The sequence below is a fragment of the Cydia pomonella genome, chromosome 9 (assembly GCF_033807575.1).
Source record: "Cydia pomonella isolate Wapato2018A chromosome 9, ilCydPomo1, whole genome shotgun sequence".
Taxonomy (NCBI): Eukaryota; Metazoa; Arthropoda; class Insecta; order Lepidoptera; family Tortricidae; genus Cydia; species Cydia pomonella.
Genome location: NC_084711.1, coordinates 10,780,022 through 10,802,074, shown reverse-complemented (window position 1 = coordinate 10,802,074; position 22,053 = coordinate 10,780,022). Strand labels below are relative to the sequence as shown.

The following is a 22,053-nucleotide window of genomic DNA, read 5'->3' as shown; positions in this document are numbered from 1 at the left end:
CTCTGACCAATATGTCCAACCAGAATTAAATATCAGTACTATCTTACAAGCTGAGTGTTGGGAGTTTAAAGACAACAATCACATTATTGAGTTCATTGTCTCAAACGAAGACAAATTCGCGTCAGTTGACACTGACGCTCCTTGTAGTGAGCGATTAGCAGTTTTTAACCATACTAACACCTGCTTTTTTAATAATTGAACAATTAGGTATTATTGTAAGTATCTCTTGTTTATTTTAGACCAGCACATTCCATACAATGCCAAAGAAAATGCGGAATAAACTGTCCAAAGAAATTAGCGACGAAGCGTCTGTGATTACGCAAACGTCGGACGGCTTTTCCCTGCCGCCTCCGCCCGACGAATTCGGGACTTATCGGTCCGGCACGAAGATCAAAGACATGCCTAAGGGTCCGACGTACACAACAATCATTAGGAAGAACTCTAGTAAGAAGGAGAGTCAGCGGCAACCGCAGTATGGGAACATATCTTCAATGAACACTGTCGGAGTCCCGACGGTCAGTGGTCAGCCCGGCGTGTACACGTACCCTGATGATAACGGTTGTCAGGTAAACACTAACCCTTTCGATGATTCGTCATAAGGTGCAGAACACATAGTGCTAACTCTCTGCGAGGTTGAAAAGCATTGCTAAGCAGTTCCGGCGTACGAGCGATACGCTTGTGGAGGTGGCGCGATATTACGGTCTACTTCAAAGATATGGTAACCACCTTACTTTGTTAGGCGAAAAATATGTACTTAACTTTGACGTCGACTGTATCTACAGTTACTTTAGTACAGTCGCCATCAGATATATCGGAGCGGCCCTGGTGGTGACATATATCTGAACATGCCTCTATTGTCACGGCGCTAGAGTGTGTGTCCAAATATTTTTGAGCACCTTGTCAGCTCCTATATGGCTATAGTACAAAGTTGTCCAAATTCATGATATCGCAACACCGTGTGGTCTGCATCTAAAATAATATCATTACTTGTTACTAACTATCATTCCGTTATTTCAAGGTATTGCTGCGAACGCCTGGCGTGCTAACAACTTTCCAAACATTTCCTAGACCTAAGGAATCGGGACTATGAGATATGCTCACAATGCACGATGCCAAAGAACTTTATATTTAGACCAAATAAGAAGTGGCTTTACAAAAGTGATAGATTTATAGAGTTGCACTGATAATTAGGTTAAAAAAAACTATTTTTTTTGTAAAGTCATTTCTAAATTATTAGATCTCATTTAGCATGATGACTGTACAGATGATGAAGCCTGTGTTAGAAATAATAAGACATGATTAAATGAAGAATCATTTATTTTACAAAAATAGAAATCATCAATGTTTTAGAGACCAATAAACACTTGGGCTATTATCTCATTATTTAAACATGCACATGATTGACGTAACTAACTCATTGACATTAAACATACTGCGGCGATCTAACAAGAAATTGATCATATTTATCATCGTATGTCTGCAATTTGTTATACACTTTTACAGTATATGGTCTAGCAATAATTAACTTATCACTGCCATTAAAATAACTAACCATCATTTAAATTAGTACCTATTATTATATTCGGTAGTATGAATATGTGAGAAATAAAATAATAAGTTTGTAATAATTGTATAAATTTTTCTATTGTTTACGTAGATTTATTACCAAAGAAAATGTAAAATATGAAATAAACATATTCCAGTCACTGCCATCTTTTATTAGTTCTGACTTTTAACAATAGTTAAGATTAAAATGGAAGGCGAAAATGTCAAGATTGGCATGAATTACTAAATTGCTAATTAAATATAAACTTAAGTCGCTAAGATTGGATACGGGTAAGACTAGGAGTTAGCATCAATCCATCCGGTCCAGGTGCGCCTGCGCCGCGGACAGCCGGTCGATGAGTCGCTGTGTGTTCGGCCGTGCCTGCAATACAAATATGACTCTTATTGAACAGTTGGATTCTAAAACACCTAACTATTCCACTTTTATTTCTAAATCATAATAAGCGCAGAAGGGGGAAGGAAAGTGGAAGGGGAGAAAGGATTTGAGAGTAATTGTGAATTATTCGTGTAAATCCCTGCTCGTAACCCTTTGCATATATTTGCGTGAGGAAATTGCCTCGCGCGTATGCTCGCTCCCTGTGGAGCCGGCTTATCGTGTGCGGCGCGTCCATCGTGGACCTTGTCGGAAAGGTTGATATTAAGCAGTAGCCGCGAGCGTCAGTTGTCTTCGGCGGTCAAAGGGTTAATTGCGTAAGTAATCCCTGCTAGATAAGGAGCGGCTTCGCAGGAGTGACGTTCCTCGGGCAAATACTGACGCCGTACCGCAGGGCTAGCCCCGGTCTTACTTGTAAGCGTGACGCAATTACTGTTTATATTTTTTTAAGTGACGAATTAAAATTTTAGGATGAGTTGAATAAAGAATATACACAAAAACTGGCACAAATGGAATGAACGAAAGTTTTATTGTGTGAGTGACATCTGTATCGGTATACAGTCAGAGCCACCATTTTATTGGTTTGTGATACACACATGGATAGTTTCATTCACTCATTTTTCATACAAATTGTATGGGATAAGATTTCCTCGATTTGTGGCTTTTCTAGCTGTTTATTTTTTTGGTCCCATACAAGCTTTTGATCCTGGATAGGAATGGGATCAATTGCCTTAAAAATAAAGTTTGTCAATAATAACCCTTTTCTCGCACTCTGTATGTTATCCCAAAATCTGTAAACGCCAATCTTCATTAATTTGAAATCGAGGGAGAGTCTTCTAAGACTGTTTTCGCGTAGCAGCACGGGATCTGGTAGCTGCCCTCATTGACCCATTATGAAATTCCACCCTGTATACTACATTGTTTAGCTCCTTCTTGAGCACTATTACTACATAGCTTTGCTTTTTACTTTATTGTAAAGACTCGTAAACTGGAATTTCTCTATTAGCAAATGCTTCATATATTTGAAAAGCTTAATTTGAAAGCATTTTGAAAAACTTATGTCCAATGACGACGATAGACGCCATGACAACAAAAAATTTTTTTTATAAATCTTTCAGCCAGTAAGACTTTGAGATTTTCTCTTTATTTCGTGGAAACACTTAAGTAATTTTTCTACTCGTCGACTAATGGTTGAATTAAGATTTCGTATACCAAACTATAATTGCGTGCTTTTCGTGTATGGGCTCCCGACTTAATTATAATATTAAATTCAATACGCTGTAGTCAACTATAAAAAAAAAAATCAATCATGTGCCGCCGCGCTCCCATAGAAAAACAAAACGCTTGCCTTTGCGCGTTTATGTCTTTTGTACTAACATTGATATGTAATTTTGGTAATTTGTTATATCTAATTTTAATGTAATCATAATATGGTAAAAATGTATTAATTAACTTATTTATTTATTTAATTTGTTGTAATGTATTATGTTTTATTATAATTTAATTTAATTTAAATTTAATGTTCATTACTTATTTAGGCTTTATAGTAAAAAAATAGTATGTATTAATTTAGATAATACGATAGTGACATAATCAAGCTTTTCAATCTCGTACCTTACTTAGGCAACTCAGCAAGCTTCGTTGCCTAAAGACGGTATTCGACTGAAACGCTCTCTATTATACCACGATTGTATAAAATTCTATAGCGCCACAGCTGGAACAGCTATAATCCTTCTACTACGACAAAGCACTCCGAGTATCAAGTGATCGTTGCTTTTTTGTGAGTTTGAGAGACCTGTAAAGAGGAGACGGCGGCCTCGTGCAGGTCCTTGCAGCGCGCGCGGGCGCGGCGGCGCGCGGCGGCGGGCAGCGGCGCCAGCTCGGCGCGCGCCGCCTCCAGCAGGCGCGCCGCCGCGCCGCACACGTGCGTCTCGTCGCCGCTGCCCAGCCACACGCGTTCGTTCACGCTCACCAATCTAGAATACCACATTTGTATCAAATACATCATTTACCATGGTATGTCAAACATATGGCAAAAAGCTTATAGTGTCGATGCAGCTGATCAGTCTGCACTGCCTGGGCTCATACATTAATGTTTTTTTTTTTTTTCAACCGTCAGCTATAGAGTGCCAAATGCTTTTAACTGCTGGAGCTAAATGCATAAATATTGTTGTTAAAATTTGTGTATTTCTGTTTTAAAAATAGCCTCTTGTATGGAGTTTTCCACGGTCGAATGTAGCCTTATACCTCAGGTAACTTATTAATAAGTACTTAATTTTGCAAATAGCATAACTTAAATCGATCACCAAGTGGTTTAAAACATTTCATGGAGATTCTTGAGAGTTATAAACAAAAAAACTAATTATACAAAATACTGACACAATATCTTAAATCTTTGGAATAATGTTTTGGGGAACATATTATATAGTAGGGGCAGGTTTCCACAACTCGACGACTAGCGCCTATTGTACGTTGGGGTACATATATAAAAATATCGAATTACACAAACAGTTTATAGTAGAATAACGAAGAACAAAAATACTTACTTAATATAAATATCCAAGACTTGTTCAATTGAAACCCCGATATTCAAAATTGTTCTAAACACCATGCCTTGGTCTGCTTGAAGTTTGCATGCCAAAATTTCTAGCTGACGAACGATAAAATCTGCAATTAAACGAAATTATTTAAATGCTAGTCTCATTTTATATTAGGAAGCTACAGGATGTCCTGTGGTGAATTTGAAGTTGAAAATTTGATTAAAAAAACTAACACATAAACCAACAATAATTATTTATAAAAAGGAGAATAATGTCGATTTTCTAACCAGCTTTTAATCAGTTTACTTGACGGCGAATCACGACTACGGCTTAGGCATATTTAAATTAATCTGTGTCCCGTATTCCCGTCCGTCCCAGAGTAGTGAGTTTGCTGAGAGGCGAGCGCGCCGCCGCTTCGGCCTCCGTGAGAATGTTGCGCCAAATATTGTAATACTTACATAGAGGGAAACAGTGTTTTAGTTCCCGTCCCAAAGTAGTGAGTTTGCTGAGGACAGACGCCAGCCTGTCATCGGGCGATGGAGGCGAGCGAGCCGCCGCTTCGGCCTCCGCGAGAATGTTGCTCCAAATATTGTAATACTTACATAGAGGGAAACAGTGTCCCGTATTAACGTATTCCCGCCCCAGAGTAGTGAGTTTGCTGAGGACAGACGCCAGCCTGTCATCGGGCGACGGAAGCGAGCGCGCCGCCGCTTCGGCCTCCGCGAGAATATTGCTCCAAATGTTCTCCACCAGCAGGTCGTCGTTGTGGCCCGAGCATTGCACAATGGCGAGCTTGCACTCCCAGAGGTTGTAGCGGTCGGCGTATTCTTCGTATAACTGCGTAAAATATAAATTACGTCAGAAGACTCGGAAGTAATGTAATGTAGCAAGTATAAGTAGATAAATTGTCCTTAGGTAAAGTGAAATTATAATCATAATCATAATTATAAATCATTTAATTTGCTTGAAATATGGTACAAAAGATGGTCAATATATTAGGGAAAAACACACACACATATATCGGTTACAAATGTTATAATTTAACATTCACCTTTTAATCTTTATTGCACCTAAGAAAACCCTATAGTACAAAAGGCGGACTTAATGCTATGAGGCATTCTCTACCAGTCAACCTTTAGGCAAAGTAGAGAGATTGTGGGCGGTGCTACTTTAACAACAACAACCAAATATATTACAATAGTGATTCTATACGGGTTCCGTTTTTTTTTTCGAGGTACGGAATCCTAAAAAATTTAACGCATTATACGCATTTACTCCGCGCGGCCATAGTTGGAGGGAAGCCGTTGGCCATATACACCGGCGGTCGCAAAGCGGTTATTTAGTGTAGCCCGACGGCGGGGCGCCGCCAGGACCATAGAGCCGCCTAAAGCGGCACACCGTTGCGGTCGCTAACCGCAAGTGCGAATGGGCTCTAACTTTGTGTATGAATGTTAAAAGAGTCGAAATAGTAATAGTAAATGTGGTCACCTGCGTGATGTCGAGCAGCTGGTCGTGCAGGCGCTGCAGCAGCGGCGGCGGCGGGCGCAGCGCGCGCGGCAGCGCGGCGGCGGCGGCGCGCACCTGCGCCTGCACGCGCGCCACCTCGCCCGCCTCCTCCAGCCGCCGCAGCAGCTCGCCGCCGCCCGCGCCCGCGCCGCGCACGCACACCACGCCCGCCGACAGCCACGCCATGCGCGCCGCCAGCGTCGCGCCCGATCTGACACGTATCGAACCGTTATTCTCATTTATTGTAAAAGAGGCAAATATACATTTTAAAGTTTAACAAATGATCGTGCCCGTGATTTTGCACTTAACACGAAGTTCATGAACGGCCGAACTATTTGACATGCCACTTTCTATACGACGCCGTATTTCTTATGGTGGCTGAGCTGTACAGCGAAATCTACTTCGGCTATCGAATTTAAAGCACATATTTTTATTTAGAGTTTATACCTGCTATTTTAATAACTCTTTGCACATATACACGTTTAGTTATGCCGCAATTTCCGATTACATACTATAGGATAGCATTTATTGAAAAATGCAATTCAGCGAGCAGCCGGACAAACGGTGTACATGCGAAAGCATATTTGCTCAAGCTGAGACGGAGACGCTCGTCCTGGGATAAAATAGACACATGTAGGCAGACTAAAGAAATTCAACCGGAACTGAACTATAAGCTAACCAAAATACTGCAGAAAACACCTAAACGCCAACTAAACAAAACACCTCCATAATATGAATAAAACAGACACCCCCATGTGCAGTGGGTGCATGGAAGAGGAGGAAATAATAAAACATATTCTCCTAGACTGTAAACAGGTAGAAGTATACAGGAACAAATATCTAGGGACTCCGTGTAACTAAAGGAGACAGTTAGCAACCTGTAAACATTGCTAGGTTTCGTGGTACAACGGGAGTGATGAGAGTAGCGTTACCTCGTTTTCCACGTAAAATAGGCACAATGGTTGTCGATTTGCGGAAAATGTCCAACAAAACTAACTAACGGAGACGCTTCGCTCGTTTCCGCTCGTGAATAAGTGGCTTGGCTTGTAGAATTAAGGTATATTATCATAAATTGACTAGTGATTATAATTATTAATTCGTAGAGCTAACTGTACTTTCGATTCGTATTCAGATTGCGGTCATTAATAATAGAATGGCGGTTAAAGATGTTTATTTTACACCGAGTAACACGTGTAGCGTTAAGAGAGAATTCGGTTTGACGGTGCCGCATTGAACTAGCAAGCAGAAATAATCCTATTCAATCATTACCCGAACTTAACTTACCCAGGTCTAGTGGCAAGTCCCTCTAGCACGGTAGCAGCGCCGAGGTGGTCCCCGCTCTTCTCCAGAACCTTCCAGAGCAGATCCAATAGATGCAACGCCGCGGGCGGCGAGGCCGTCCGCGCGGCGGCGTTCAGGTATGTGCGGAGAGAGTCCGGCGGAGCGGTACCGAGGGATAGTAATTCTGGAAGAGACCAATCATTTCAAATTTCTCTTGCAAGGCCATCAAAACTAAACACTACAATTTGTGTCTTCTGCACTAAATTTGTAATTGTTGTCAGTTTCTAGATGTAACCGAGAAAAAAAGAAAGTAGGTTGACTACTACTCGCCCTGACGGATAAAACGGAACGGGCGGAAAAAGGGCACCGCGATAACAGACATGCGTGTAAAAAACCAAACCCACATTTTCCATATGAGTATAAACTCATGGTGAGCGCAACGTAAGAACCTTATGACTTGATCCTTATATCATCATTTTAGCCTTCAGTCGCCCACTGCTGAGCACAGGCCTCTCTTCGCGTACGCCACTTATCCCGGTACTGTGCTAGTCTCATCCAGAAGTGCCCCGCGAGTTTTCGAATTTCATCTACCCAACGAGCCAACGGACGGAATCCTTATATATATAAAGCTAAGGTTTTCAATTATAAAGTAGGTCCTATCTTCATATATATAAGGATAAATTTAAATTCAAATATTGGTTCTTTCTCGTACGTTGGGCCGACTACAGTTTATATTGGTATAAAATTAAACAAAATCTACGAATCGTTTACCTGATCCTAAGTTTTTACTGACTAGCCATTCATATACAGCCACATGTAGTAGCTCGTCATCTCGTGAAAGACAGTCCCAAACGAGTTTTCGTCCCTGTAAATAAGAGGAATTCAGCTGTTTTTGTAAATAGTTACAGTCACCACACATAGGCGCTCTTTTACTTATAAAGTTCTACAATACGAGTTGCTTCACTCAGTTGCACTATTTTAATGAGAGCAGTCCATGTGTTTACTATTAGAATATTGTGGACTCTCAAGGCCTGCGCAAACCAGCGCAGATCACTATAATTTCATCTATATTTTCCACTATTTAAATTTTTGCGTGGCGGGGGAGACCTCGTGCATAATAGTCACTAATCCCTTTTGAGAGAGCGCACGGCGGCATGCCGCGGCATCCCCCGCAGTGCTCCCTCGCGCGGTGATATATTTCGTGATCGTGTCATTCACGAAGACGTGTGCCTTGACTCGTATTGTCATGTTATTAAAAGTTAGATTCGACAAATGTGCGCGTCATCGTGGATGACACGAACTATATAAGTAAAATGTGCATCGACAATAAATTAAATGGAAATAATTTTACACATGCACATCAAATATTACCTGAAAGTTAGCGTCGGCAGCCGACATACTGAGTGTGTTGTCAGTCGCGGAGTGACCTTGTGAGGTGTTCAGCACGCCGGTCTCATTGGCGTTTTTGTCTGAACTGCTTTCGTACAGTCTCTCTAGAGCATTGCACACTTCGCGGTATATTTCCATTCTAGAACAATAAATAACATGTATAATATTAATATCGTTCGGCGAGAGACGCTTGTCAGTGGAGCATAATATGCTAGTATTCAAACCCCAAAAGAGGGATATTTTTAGGGCACCGTACCCAAAGGGTCAAAAGGGACCCTATTACTGGGACTTCGCTGTCCGTCCGTCCGTCTGTCACCAGGCTGTATCTCATGAACCGTGATAGCTAGACAGTTGAAATTTTCACAGATGATGCCGCTATAACAACAAATACAAAAAACAGAATAAATTAATATTTAAGGGGGGCTCCCATACAACAAACATATTTTTTTTTCCGTTTTTATAAATAATGGTACGGAACCCTTCGTGCGCGAGTCCGACTCGCACTTTCCCGGTTTTTTATTTACTCTACTGTTACTGACAAACTTACGACCATGTTCATAATACTTAAAATGCCTCTGAAGTTATATATGTGCTCATTGTGTGTAACAAACTTATTGTGATAATACTTGCTTGTTACAATATAGATGAATTCGAAATAACTAACATTTTGAAATTGTATTGAATTATATCTACCGCAAATTTAAGTGACGCATCATGCATATTGTATTTTTATTTGACGTGTAACAATCTGTATTTCTTACCAATAAAAACCTGAAATCTGAATGACAGCCGAAGACTAACACTTTTAAATTAAAATAGAGAGCAGCACACAACACGTTAAACTTACAATATCCCTCTTTCCATCGGGGGTAAAAACAGGTAAAAATGAGAAGTACCTCCTATAGTAAATGAGTTGTCCCTCGCGATCTTGGCTGGGCTGGTCGCTCCTGTAGAAGTGCAGCGCCTTGTCCTGCGGGTCCAGCTTGCAGGCGCACGCGGCGCACAGGTCCACCACGCCCGAGTAGAAGCCCGCCGACACCAGCTTCGAGCACACCAGCGGCAGGTTCACGTTGGGGGCTACGTCCTGGGAACATCAAGTGTCAAAGAAAAAGGCACAAACAATATAGACTCATTTAGGTGAAAAAAATCACCCAGAACTTAAACAGCTACGATCTAATTAAAAAAGGAGTGCCGACAGAAGTGAAAACTTGAATGCCATCTCAAAAGATGCCAACATGCATGTGTATCTATGTATGTACATACACAACATGTGTACATACTTATATACAGAGGTGTCAGTAACGGTAACAGTGTCGCGAGTTCAATGGTTTTTACTCATCTGGAAAAATGCCCAACGCGCCTAATGAAGTTTTCACTTCAATAACGGTTAAAATAATAAAAGTTAGAAGAAGTAGTAAAGGAAAATTGCTTAACGTAGAGAGAATTTAACATGTTGAATTGCTGACTAGGGCCTAAAGCAAAATGTTAACTATGATGATTATGACATTTATGACTATTAGATTGAAAGTGATGGCACATCTTACCTTACAGAGTTTCAATGCAGTTTGCAGCATTTCTTCTCTCTCTGCAGGATTCTTCTGTTGCTTGGCGAATATTAATAATTCGTTAGCCTGAAATAAAACATTAATTAAGACCGAATATTCTACGCAAATATTTGTTAGTATAAGTCGTTAGACTTTTGGTATTTAAACGAAAATACCAAAAGTCTAACGACCAACTATGGAAATATATAAGCTAAAATCTATATTTGACAAAAGTGAATTTCAAACGGGTCACTTACAATTTTCTAATTAATTTGTAACGCAGTCGGTTTTTTAAATATCTTTGTTTTAAGGAAGTTTTATAGTTCAAATTGACCAAAATACCTTAGAAAATACAAACCAGCGAGTCATTATTTTCTCTTACCTTCGAACACGTAGCATCTTCCTGTCTATACAGCGTGGGGCACAACTGCCTCAGCTTGTGGGAGATGCCGTCCACGGACGCGTTGTCGCGCAGGTAGCCGGCCACGAGCGAGTCCAGCAGGAGGCAGGCCACTTCCTGCCCGCCGACTAGCAGCTCCCTGTTATATAGTCGTGGTTAATCTTTATACTGTGAGCTATACAACTCATAAACCCCTATAAAATAAATATTATAGGACTATCTTACACAAATTGACTAAGTCCCAAAGTAAGGTTAATAAGGCTTGTGTTGTGGGTACTTAGACAACGATATATATATAATATATAAATATTTATAAATACTTAAATAGAAAACACCCATGACTCAGGAACAAATATCAATGATCATCACACAAATGAATGCCCTTACCTGGATTTGAACACGTGACCATCGGCTTCATAGGCAGGGTCACTAGTGTCACTACCCACTAGGCCAGACAGGTCGTCCCTATGACTAAAGAATGTTTTTTTTTTTTAATATACTGAAATTGTTTAACAAACCTAAAGCTGGCAGCCTGTAGCGCGCTCTGTTGCTCCGGGGGTAGACTCGCCGCAATAACGTGAAACTGGTGTTCACAAAGTACCTTCCACAAGCTGAGCATCTCTATCGCCATTGCTAAAATAACATGCAAATAACGAAATTAAAACTGGCGTGGTTTAACTCTATTTTTAGTCACTAATCGCGACATGTTTTTCCGGTATTATCCCGACGAGCCGCAATTCACGGCGCGCCGTTAATGCAAATCGGTTGAAGAGTTTGTTCTTCGAATCATATTGCGTGTAGTAACTAAATAACGCCCATAAAATTAATATAAAACAATAATTATTATCAATAATATGTAGTGAGTTATCAGAAATATGATGTTTCTTTCTTACAGTATTTACGATTAGACTCCAAGGACTCAAAATTGAATAGCGGAGCTGATGATGTGAACAATATTCACTCAACTAATTAGTTTTAAACTCTTCATTTAGGATTAGGTTTGTAACTACAAACACATTTTAGCGGCTTATAGTTCGTGTCATCCAAGATGACGCGCAGATCTGTCAAATCTAACCTTCAATAACATGAGTCAAGGCAAGCGTCGTCATGAATGACACGATCTCTATACTCATACTCACTGACAAACAGTTTCAAGGCATGCAAGGAGGAGTTTTCATCAGAATGCTGCGAAGGCACGGCGCGTTGGAGGAAGGCGGCCACGCGATGCAGTTTTTGCACTATGAACGCGCAGTCTTCGCCCGTCACTCGGCTGGACATCTGTAAAACAAAATGGTTACAAACTAACCTCTGCTCGTGACTTCGAATGTTGAATCACATTTAATGCCAAGAACACGCTAGGTGTCCATTTTTTATTAAAAATGGGTAGCTTGGAACTGAAAGTGATAAACAACTCCCCTCTTCCCTGTACCCCGTACTAGTTTTAAATACTAAATACATAAATACAGGTTCTAAATGATGTCTCCATCTAAATTCGTTTATTATTCATGCCTTTCTAGTTTCTGAAAATGAAATTTAATTAAATACCTATACATACACAAGTCATAATGAAAGTTCCTTTAATCACAAGAACTGTAGTAGGTATGCAACAATTTGTTTTTCAACACACTTGCTCAAAACGACGTTTTTATTCCACCAATTTTTGGCTCATAATCTTAGATATTAAACACGCATGTTTTTTTCAGTACACCTATTATAACACTAGTGCTTTTTCATTATATTATCCGACTGAGTAAAGAAGTTAACTGATTGCTAATAACTATTAGGTTAAAAATGTTAGTTCAAAGAGGTTTTATCACACCAAACATAATTTATAGATTAAATTATCTCGTAAATTACATTAATGAATAAACATAACATTTTATCGATGATTACATTAATAAATAAACATAACATTTGATCTCCATCCGTCGAATAGAAATACGAAAATATTAGCTTTTTTACATTTTTTTAATTGGCTGTTTGTCCATTTCGTTTGCGCCTTTGCCTTGCGCGCGCTTGGAATCGTGGGTAAAAAAAAATAACGCGCCTGCCATTTTTCGTATTTGTCACAAAATTGGAATAGTTTTGCATGTCTTTAGTTTAACTATATATTGACGAAATAGTTATTTACGATACAAGTGCGAATTTCAAGCATTGAAAATGAAGAACACATAAAATTGACGCTGCCAGTTATACTAATAGAGGCAAGAGCCAAGAACAGAATCAAAATCGGGTGAAAAATAATTGGCGGCATATGAAACTTTTATTCAATGAAAAATCAGCAAAAACGCCCAGTCTTTCTTGGAAAACGTGTTGGTAGCTTACTTCAATGACCTGGCGAATAAGCGCCTACAAGCCCGGCACGCTTTGGTGCACCAGCACCATTTTGAAAATTGTACTTTAACTGTTTTGACTAAAGGCATTTTATTTGTAGATCGCAATGGACAGCAAACAAATGATACTTTCGTACATCGTTTAGTTGCATGGTAGGAGGGATTTTCTCATATTCTTTCGATTTTAAGTCACTAGTGTTGTACACTGTGATGTTTCATGCAGTATCACTGTGAAATTCGATTTTTAATCGATTTTTGTGACGGTTTCGTGTTACGAAGATCTTTATGAAGTTTAAGCTTAAGTATAAAGTGAGAGATTATATAATATTGTTATTCTTCATATTATAGTATATTTCTCAAATCTGGAGCACCGACTGTACTGGAATCGCTTCACAATTTTTGTCCATAAACTCGATTTATATTCGATAAAAGAATCGATATAAAATCAATCATAAAAACGTCGATTTATTATTACCTACGCCTTTGAATCGGATCACCGTGGCGATAGCGTTGCACATCACAAAATCGCTTGCGTGATGTCATAGTAGGCATCAAAAAATTGACACGCTCGGTCTCCATACTATTGAGTATGTTTGCGGCGTCTAGGTAGTCTGTGGTCATTACACACATCGGCTTTCTTATTGCGCGCTCGCTTACAGCTCTCGCGCACAATATCGCCTCGTGTGTAATGACCAACTTAGCACACTTGTATCATAATGTACTAAATAATCGCTTTTCGTAACTCTAATACGAACTAAAATTATAAAATTCATTATAAGAACGCTCAAAACCTGGTATAACTTTGCTAAGACGTATGAAATTCTAACACGGAGAATTTCTCAGGTTGCTCCGAGGAATTGTTCGGATTAATCCCTGCCGCTTCTTTTCGCCATCGCCCTTTGCGACATTTCCATCCTTAGCACTTAGATGGTTGGCAGTCCTCAACTGTGTCCAGGAATTTTCTGCCTCGCACAGCTAAACTGTGGAATGAACTGTCGGTCGCCTGCCGTATTTCCAGACCGATACGACCTTCAAACCTTCAAGAAAAGAGCGTACTCCCATCTTAAAGGCCGGCAACGCACTAACAACCCCTCTGGTGTTGCAGGTGTCCATGGGCGGCGTTAATCGCTTACCATCAGGTGATCCATCTGCTCGTTTGCCTACTCTATCATAAAAAAAAAAACGCTCGATATACCATTCCTAAAATACACATCACACCTATATAAATTTTACCTCAAAAACTAGACGAGAAGACTTATATTTTCTAACAATATACGGTTTCTTTCACTGCGTGATCTCGTGTAACTTTCAGTATTACCCATGTATCCTCTAGAATTTAGAATAATAATAAAATTGTTCTTGTTAAACAAATTAAAAGTACTTACAAATTCCTTCTTATCAGGCGTTTGCGATTTCGAAACGCATTTCTGATTCCAAATTGGGGACAGAATTTTGCCAACATAAATATACGCTCCATTGTGTTTTGCGCTAAACTCAAACTGGATGGGGTAGCTCGGGTCCCTCACTTGCTGGGTAACATTTGCCCCAAAACTCGGGTTGAAGCCCGGACTCTGAGGGTACTGTGGCATCATCTGCTGGCCAGGGGATCGTGGGTATGAGCGGCTCAGTTGGTACGACTGATTCAAGTTGCCGGTTGGGCTCTGTGGGAACTGGTTAGGCCGGCCCTTCGGCGCGTTCATGGGCGTTGACATTTGACGTGGCGAAAACTTTGGTGAAGCTAAAATGAAAAAAAAAAATTGCTAAATTCAAGCTTTTACCACTTTTTCAGTTTCTAAGCTAAGCTATTTATTTATTTTGCTTCGAAAGGAAGTGGAGCAGGCAAAGTCTATTGAATCGGTCCGGAAAAAAAGCCGGTGAGCCAGGAGACTTGCCCGTGATCCCAGATTTAACATCTTGAAGACCATGGCGTTTAAAAACTTTAACTCGAATACGGTTTTTTTGGACAGAGGTTATTTTTACTTAAAGTTAGTTAAAATGTCAATGTCAATGTAATTATGTCAGTCAGTGAAATCTACTGACCTATCGTGGACGCCATTTGCGAGTTGGGCTGGAACATGGGCTGCGGGTGTTGCGTGACCTGCCCGCCGTAGAGGAAGAAGGCGCGGGTGGCCCACTCGCTTATGGACATGTCTCCGGTGTTCATCTCCTCGCAGGCCAGGTATAACGCGCAAGCGCACGACTGGTCTACACCGTGCAACTAGAAAAACAAAGTTAGGAATACAAATATTTTATAAAAAGTCATCGGCTCAAACCTCGTCAAAACCTCAACCTACTTGACCTTAAACAACACTATATCGGTAACAAGCCTCTCAATCCTCAATTACCTGGAAGAAGTCCTTGACGGGCTGCGCGTCGGGCCCGCGACAGTCGCGCAGTAAAGTGCGCAGCACGTCAGGCGCCGCACCTGCCGCCACGCACGCCGCGCCGCATCCCGTCACCACGGCCCAACGGGACACGCTCCAAGAGTCTAATGAGAAACAAAATGGTCTAACATCAACTATTTAAAATTCTTACAAAGATCCGCGGGACCACTTTTTTTCTTTAAATCATATATTAAAAGTACTAAAGCAACACTATATATTTTTGCTTCAGTAGAGCACACAGCACACAAACAAACTCCCCATATATATCGCTGTTGGGTATTACGCGATTGAGACATCACTGGAGTTACAAGCGAGCATAGATTACGTTGCCCTCTTACCATCAGACGAGCCGAACGCTTGTTTGTTATTGTCCTTACCGACCTCTCCGGCGACTCTCGTAAGGCAAACGGTTCCTAGAATAATGTATTACCTTTCTTCGTCAATAAAGCTGGGGATAGATGTGCGGTTTGGTGCGAGGGCAACGCCGTGAGCGCCCAGGCGGGCCCGTCCAGCGCGAGCAGCGTGTGAGCCTCGCTGAACCCGGCCCCGGGGATGGCTCGAGAGAGGCACCAGAGGGTCTCCGCCTCGCCTCCGCCGGCGGAGCACACCATGAGCAGAGTTCCTGTATGAAAGGCAATTTAATAATACCATTATTTCTTCTTAATAACCTAATTGTTTACAAACGAGATATTTTTTTCAGTAACCCATAGTGTAGCGTGATGCCGAAGTCTTAGAAATACCTACAATTGATTGACAGAACGTTACCAACTCAATAATAAAACCATAATAGAGTTGTTTGTACCTAAATACAACCCCTCAGCTTTCACCATCGAAATATCGTGACCCAAGTAGAAAACCTCTGCTTCTTACCTTTGTAATAATTATCATTAAAAAAAAACGCTTCAGTATAGGTTTTTCATATTTTTAAGGGATTTAATTCATGGGACACCCGTTATCTTATTTAGGTATATACATAGATTGAATAAGTAAATTACCATTCTCATATACGGCACTGTGAACTTGCTTGGGTTTAAGTACCGAAGCGTTGGGCGTGAAGCCCGGGGGCAGCCGCACGTGCAGCAGCGTGAGGTACTGCGGCCGCGAGGGGCCTCCTTGCCCGGCACTGGAATTGGAGAATCAAGTCGATTGGAGTCGAATCGATAGTATTAGTTTCAAATTATTGAAAAAATTCAACAACCCACTACTTATTTAAATCTGTTACACTACGCTATGAGAGACGTCGTCGATAGGTGTCTACTAATGTTCAACATTCTTGAACATTCTTTCTTTATGTATACATATAAACTCGCCTTGTACCAATAAAGCTACATTATCGTGGAAGAACAGTGTCTCTTGACTCAGGGGTCTCGATACTTAAAAAGAGACACCAACCTGCATATTGTAAACTTCTTGTCGTTACTGAATTAAATATATATATTAATGTAAGCGCCGAAATGGCGATCCAAAGCTACATATCGTTCGAATCGAATGCGTACATCCATCATGGATTTACGACACAAGGTTTTCCCTCGTTCCACTGTCTAATCTGAGCTTTGCGACTAATTTTAGGGCTACTAGATTGCAAACACCTAGGGTATCCGAGCACTCTACACGAAGCAGTGAGCAATTTCCAAGCAATGAGTAGATGTTGTGAAACAAGTAAAAATTCATTCATTCATGAACTAACTACTTCTAGCTGACTGCCGTGTAGGGCAGCTCTTTATTCTAACCAAAACACTTTTGCCGTAAGCTTGTACCGCGACTCTCTACAGCATTCCTGTATCTGGGCCTCGTTCAAGACCGCTTCCACGCTGAAACATACCGAACATCAGCAGAGCCATTCGTGTCCTGTGCTCTGGGGTAGTTTAGCGTAACCTAATTAGAGGTCCCCAGTTGTAATACCCAAGGTAAGGTAAGGTTATTGGTTAAGGTTAACAAAAGGATTTTTTTAGTTCCTTACAACTAGCGAAAACCGTTACACTTATTACTTTAAGCATAGCCATGATCATGATACACAAATTTGAAGGATACTTTTTAGCTTATTATTCTGTAACTTGTGTCACTAAAGTTTGTCTCATTTTCAATTATTTTACAGATTTAGTTTCCCCTATAAACAGTGTCTAACAGTGACAATAGCAGTTGCAGTAGCAATAATTATGTATGTATATGGACAAGATAAAATCAAATAAAATTGTTTTTCTGGCTTCATTCCTTTTTCAATTCTAACGAATATGACAAATTCCGTCTACGGGACTATGCCGTCCTATACACGCTTGCGTTGAATCTAAGCACAGTATGCCACTGCCGACTCAGTCGATAGAGCAGCAGGGCTCCCTATACCCCGTTTTTTTCAGGTTAGAAATTTTATAAACTCAAAAGCCTACTTTTATATATAAAAGTTCTAATATTAAAAAAAAACGGAGTACCTACAGTTCAAGCTCAAAAACCAAATGGCGCTACGCAATCGACGAAGCAGAATACCTGCTTTCTAAGTTCGTTTGTGCTCCGAAGTGGAAACTGGAGTGTATTAGAGTTATGCTTTTTTGCAATTTAAAGTTAAATTTTAAACAGATTTCTAACATTGTGAGCTTATTACGTTATGTCTAAAAGTAGATACTTTTAGTAGGCAGATGCCTGTTTATTATGCGTAAAAGTTCGCTGGTTTAAGTAATTCACCGTGTAAAGTTAGAAACCTCAAATTGATGAATTGAGATAATCCGTACATTATTAAAAGGGCTAAGTCGTCGTACGGCATACGACATTCCCGACGGCATACCCATACGTATTTCCCGATTTCAGATGTTGTCAACATTTTTTTTAGTGCGGTAAATTATAAGAATTGTTTACATATAAGTACTAGCTGTTGCCCGCGACTTCGATACCAATGAACACTACCCAGTGTGTAGATCGACCCGTTAACGATTGCTCGGGCTAGTTAAGTTATTACTACTAAAAATAGTGGACACTACATCTGACTGCATAGTGCATAAAGCTATATAGTTCGTGTCATCCACGATGACGCGCAGATTTGTCAAATCTAACCTTTAATAAAATATCAATATGCGTCGAGTAAAAAAAAAATATTAAGCTGTTTATTTCAATAAAAATCACATTACATAATATTAAACTTAACTACTTATCTTAAATTCAAAAGATTATAAAGATTATTGAGTCAAGGCATGTGCCGTCGTGAATGACACGTTCTATAGTTGATAAAAAAATAGTAAAGAACTTAAAAAGGTTGAGCTCATCAGACTGTCAAAACTAACCGCCGGAATAACGCTAAATAAACATTTTTGCTGATAACTCATATTGTGAATCTTATGTTCAAGACCTGAATGCACATATGTGATTGAAATCTGCGTGTGATTATTTTCAACTAGCACAGACTTGAAAAAACTTCGTTATGCTAGGGGAACATCTTGTAAGACGGAATAGCCCCAATTTTTAGGGCAATTCCGTCTACAGGACTGTTTAAAAAAATGCAACACAGATACACTGAATCATACTCATCATTTACCTTAAAAGCCAAGTCATAGCCAATGTCAATTACGCCATGGGTTAATATTTTAAATAAATGTCTCAAATATTCAACCAAAGTTGAACTACATAGCTAAAATATGACGGAATTAGCCACATTCACTTTACCTTAAATATTAAGTAGTTATACTTACTCTCCTCCTTCAGTGGTAAAGTATAGCCGAGCCCCAGCTTGAGTGACTGCCACTAAATTGAAATGTTCAGATTCTGACTCATCTACTGCTGAGATTGCTATCACGGGTTTGAAGTTCGTTGGTTCTAGAGTTCTAAAAAAATAATAATTTAATATAATAACTGAATTTTAGTTAGTCTCTAAAGTTAACACTTTAGATGCCGTGTGCCCTGTTTCCAATTCAAAATTAACTCACATACATGTTCCTCTTCCTGGCACTGAATGTGTTAATAGGTTGTGATAAAACTGATGAAAGACTAAGTTCCAAGAGGCATAGCAATTGGTTTCACACTGCTATCATCAATTTATGTGTTATTGGTCACTTTTTATGCACATTTTGTCCAAGTAAAATAACAATATTAAAAAAAATTACTTACTTTACTATATCAACTGCAGAAGATACAATCTTTCCTTGTGTCAGTCTGACCACCCTGCTAAGACTGTCTCCTTTTTGCCCCAAATCAAACATTTCTATGCATCCCTTCTCACTCAATGTGTAGAGAATGTAACGAGAATTGTCTACTTCAATTTTAACTATAGGATCTTCATCATACAGGGCTGCATTTAGGAAGGATGGCACCAGGAATGAAAGGGCACTGGTTGAATGGTTTATCTTTTGACAGTGTTTACCAAACCATCCTAACTGAGCCTGAAACATAAAAAGTTAATATGCAATACATTACTTCAAAACTGTCTCCACTAGTCTACATACAAATATTTTTTAAATACATGTGCAAAATGACAATTTAAATATAATGTCTAGGGATTTTCAATGTATTCGTATTTATTGTATACATGTACAGTACAGTAATGCATCAGGATACATGGTGTTAAACATGGTGAACTGAAAAAGCACTGTTTGCATCATTTCAGTTATGAGGGTAAGGTCAGGAATGATCAAGTATGATCTGATGGCAGCTCCAGACTAACCAACCAATCCAAGTTTCTTATAGTATTGCATTTGTGCTTTTTTAAGACCTGCTCCCCACTAATAAATTATTCACATAAAATTGTGATTTTGTAGTATTCTTATTCTATGAAAATACAATTATACTTACTTGGTAGGTTATTTCATAAAGACACCCATCTTTACCTCCCATAAAAATTCTACCATTGGCCGTAGATTTGACAGACATCATTGACACACCATCTGTGGGTAGGACAAACACAGGCTCGGGTACCAAGTGCATTTCCTCAAAATTATCACCTTCATTTTTGCTAGAAGAAAATGTTACTCCTGCAAAGTAAAAAGTACATATTATTATCTAGTAAAAATGGTAAATGCTTAACTTCTCCCTTGGACATGCATGAAGTACACTCAAACCCAACGTTAATGGGGCATAACACCTCAACCAGGACTCTAATTTACCAGCCAAAATGACCTTAAAGTTCAAGATTTAAATTTGAATATTGATTGACACAGCTGACCCAATATTGCATTAGTGGAAAGTGAGGGGTTTGCTAGACTATTTAAAAGACAATAGTTAATTTTGTTGAGCATTTTCCACAAATTAACATTCTTTGTGCCTATTTAGTGTGAAACAAGGTAGCTCTACTCGAACCACCTCAGCTCTTCCATGAAACCTAGCAGTCTTCAGGGTACTAACTGCCTCCTTCAGTGTGGACGGATTTCATAGATATTTGCTCCAGTATCAGTACCTGTTAAAAAATAACATATATCTTACCTAAAACTACAATTTCAACCGTTGTTGTCAGTACTAGCAAATATTTAACAAAGTTTTGGAACACTCCAGGCTTGGGTTTGATCAGGCCTACGCTGACTATGGTCTCTCCAAGTCCGTCAAAGTAGGCCACATCAGTGCCGTGCTCAAAGGCCCACACATAGATGTTACTATCTATTGTGAGCCACACTCTACTAATTTCTGGAAAGACTCCCATTAGACAATGACATTGCATATCTGGGAAAATGGATTAAGGAAATGGTTTTTGAAAACTATCTGCCATAAACCTTAAAAATAGGATTTGAACATGATTTATTGGAAAGTTCTCCTATCAATAACATTTACACTTTGTTTACTTTATGTACAAAATTAAATACAACATCACTAGCAAGCAACCTTACATGAAGCCAAATCAACTTGATTGTGCAGCAAATGTTTTAAACATTACTGTATTATTTTGCGAATTAATGTGTAACTGTTCAATAAAGACAATAAGGCTGATATTAAATTTGGACAATGAAAAGGATACGCGCAAAGTGTTCCATGATTTCTGGTGGTAGTGGAACCTTGTTGAGTGTCTTCAGTTGGGACAAATTTGGATGATTGAGTAGAGCGGCCAGGTTTCTGTAATCCCCAGCATTTAGACCACTGCATGTTGGCACTCTTTGAGCTGCTATCCCAGTAATCTACAGGGTATAAAGATAAATAACAAAACATTTTAGTTGTTAAGTACATACACACATTTTAGTTGTTGTATCATAGCCCAGCAAGGAAATGCTTAGTAGTTATATTGTTCAATTGTTTATAAATTCTTCATTATTTAAGACGGAAGGTCAAAATTCCACGAAATGTTGTGTAAAACCGAGCTGACGGCTAAAACATACCTCTAAAAAGGAAGGGCGCGAATTATCGGCGTTTATGTGCCGGTCCAGGGTGCACCCGGCCAATTCTAAACACTCAAGTTGCATCTTGAGATTGTTGGCAGGGTGTGAAGTATCAACTATGCCCACAGCACTTGGCATCTACGAAGTCACAATATCACGAACAAATCATGAAACATAATTTTTGTTTTTACTTTTTAGGTTACTTTGACCATCACAAACTGTCAAAAATACAATCAACATTACCTTTAATTATGACATTCAACTTATTGCTCCCTAATTAACAAATATTTACTAGAAAACTTTGAACACTTTTATAAGGACCCCAGTCTATAAATTTTACAATATAAATAAAAACAATTCATTAAAATACAGAATTTGAACTCATCATGGGGCAGTTGATGTCTGAATCTGAAGTATTGTACAATGCTGCCACAATAACAATTATTTTTATTCTGAGCA

The 22,053-nt window shown here is 39.5% G+C and overlaps 2 protein-coding genes across 2 annotated transcripts in view; one reads left to right on the top strand and one right to left on the bottom strand.

Annotated features, from left to right (window-relative positions):
- The window catches only part of LOC133521342 (uncharacterized), a 24,115-nt gene extending 22,409 nt beyond the window's left edge, over window positions 1–1,706 (top strand). Inside the window, exons 15-16 of the mRNA XM_061856252.1 lie at window positions 240–566; window positions 1,019–1,706. Of these exons, the coding sequence (XP_061712236.1) occupies window positions 240–566; window positions 1,019–1,090 (399 nt within the window). The 3' untranslated portion in view covers window positions 1,091–1,706. The remainder of the gene's footprint in view (window positions 1–239; window positions 567–1,018) is intronic.
- Window positions 1,300–22,053, bottom strand: LOC133521341 (nuclear pore complex protein Nup154). The gene is made up of 25 exons (XM_061856251.1): window positions 21,838–22,053; window positions 21,595–21,732; window positions 21,240–21,396; window positions 20,714–20,947; window positions 20,087–20,265; window positions 19,406–19,677; window positions 18,991–19,122; window positions 16,312–16,439; window positions 15,747–15,938; window positions 15,278–15,420; window positions 14,973–15,150; window positions 14,318–14,670; window positions 11,739–11,877; window positions 11,118–11,232; window positions 10,582–10,738; window positions 10,200–10,286; window positions 9,552–9,739; window positions 8,638–8,794; window positions 8,038–8,131; window positions 7,270–7,450; window positions 5,968–6,196; window positions 5,082–5,316; window positions 4,486–4,606; window positions 3,735–3,915; window positions 1,300–1,927 (listed from the first exon to the last, which is right to left on the bottom strand). The coding sequence occupies exons 2-25, from the start codon at window positions 21,730–21,732 to the stop codon at window positions 1,856–1,858; spliced, it is 4,062 nt and encodes a 1,353-aa protein (XP_061712235.1). The 5' UTR covers window positions 21,838–22,053; the 3' UTR covers window positions 1,300–1,855.

Bases quoted from the DNA above. Each gene is read 5' to 3' on its own strand.
- LOC133521341 (XM_061856251.1), bottom strand. From the start codon at position 21,732: ATGCCAAGTGCTGTGGGCATAGTTGATACTTCACACCCTGCCAACAAT. The intron at 20,266-20,713 runs GTAAGATATATG...TTTACTTTGCAG, and splicing joins GGTTGAAATTGTAGTTTTAG to GAGTAACATTTTCTTCTAGC. The intron at 6,197-7,269 runs GTAAGTTAAGTT...GATACGTGTCAG, and splicing joins GGACTTGCCACTAGACCTGG to ATCGGGCGCGACGCTGGCGG.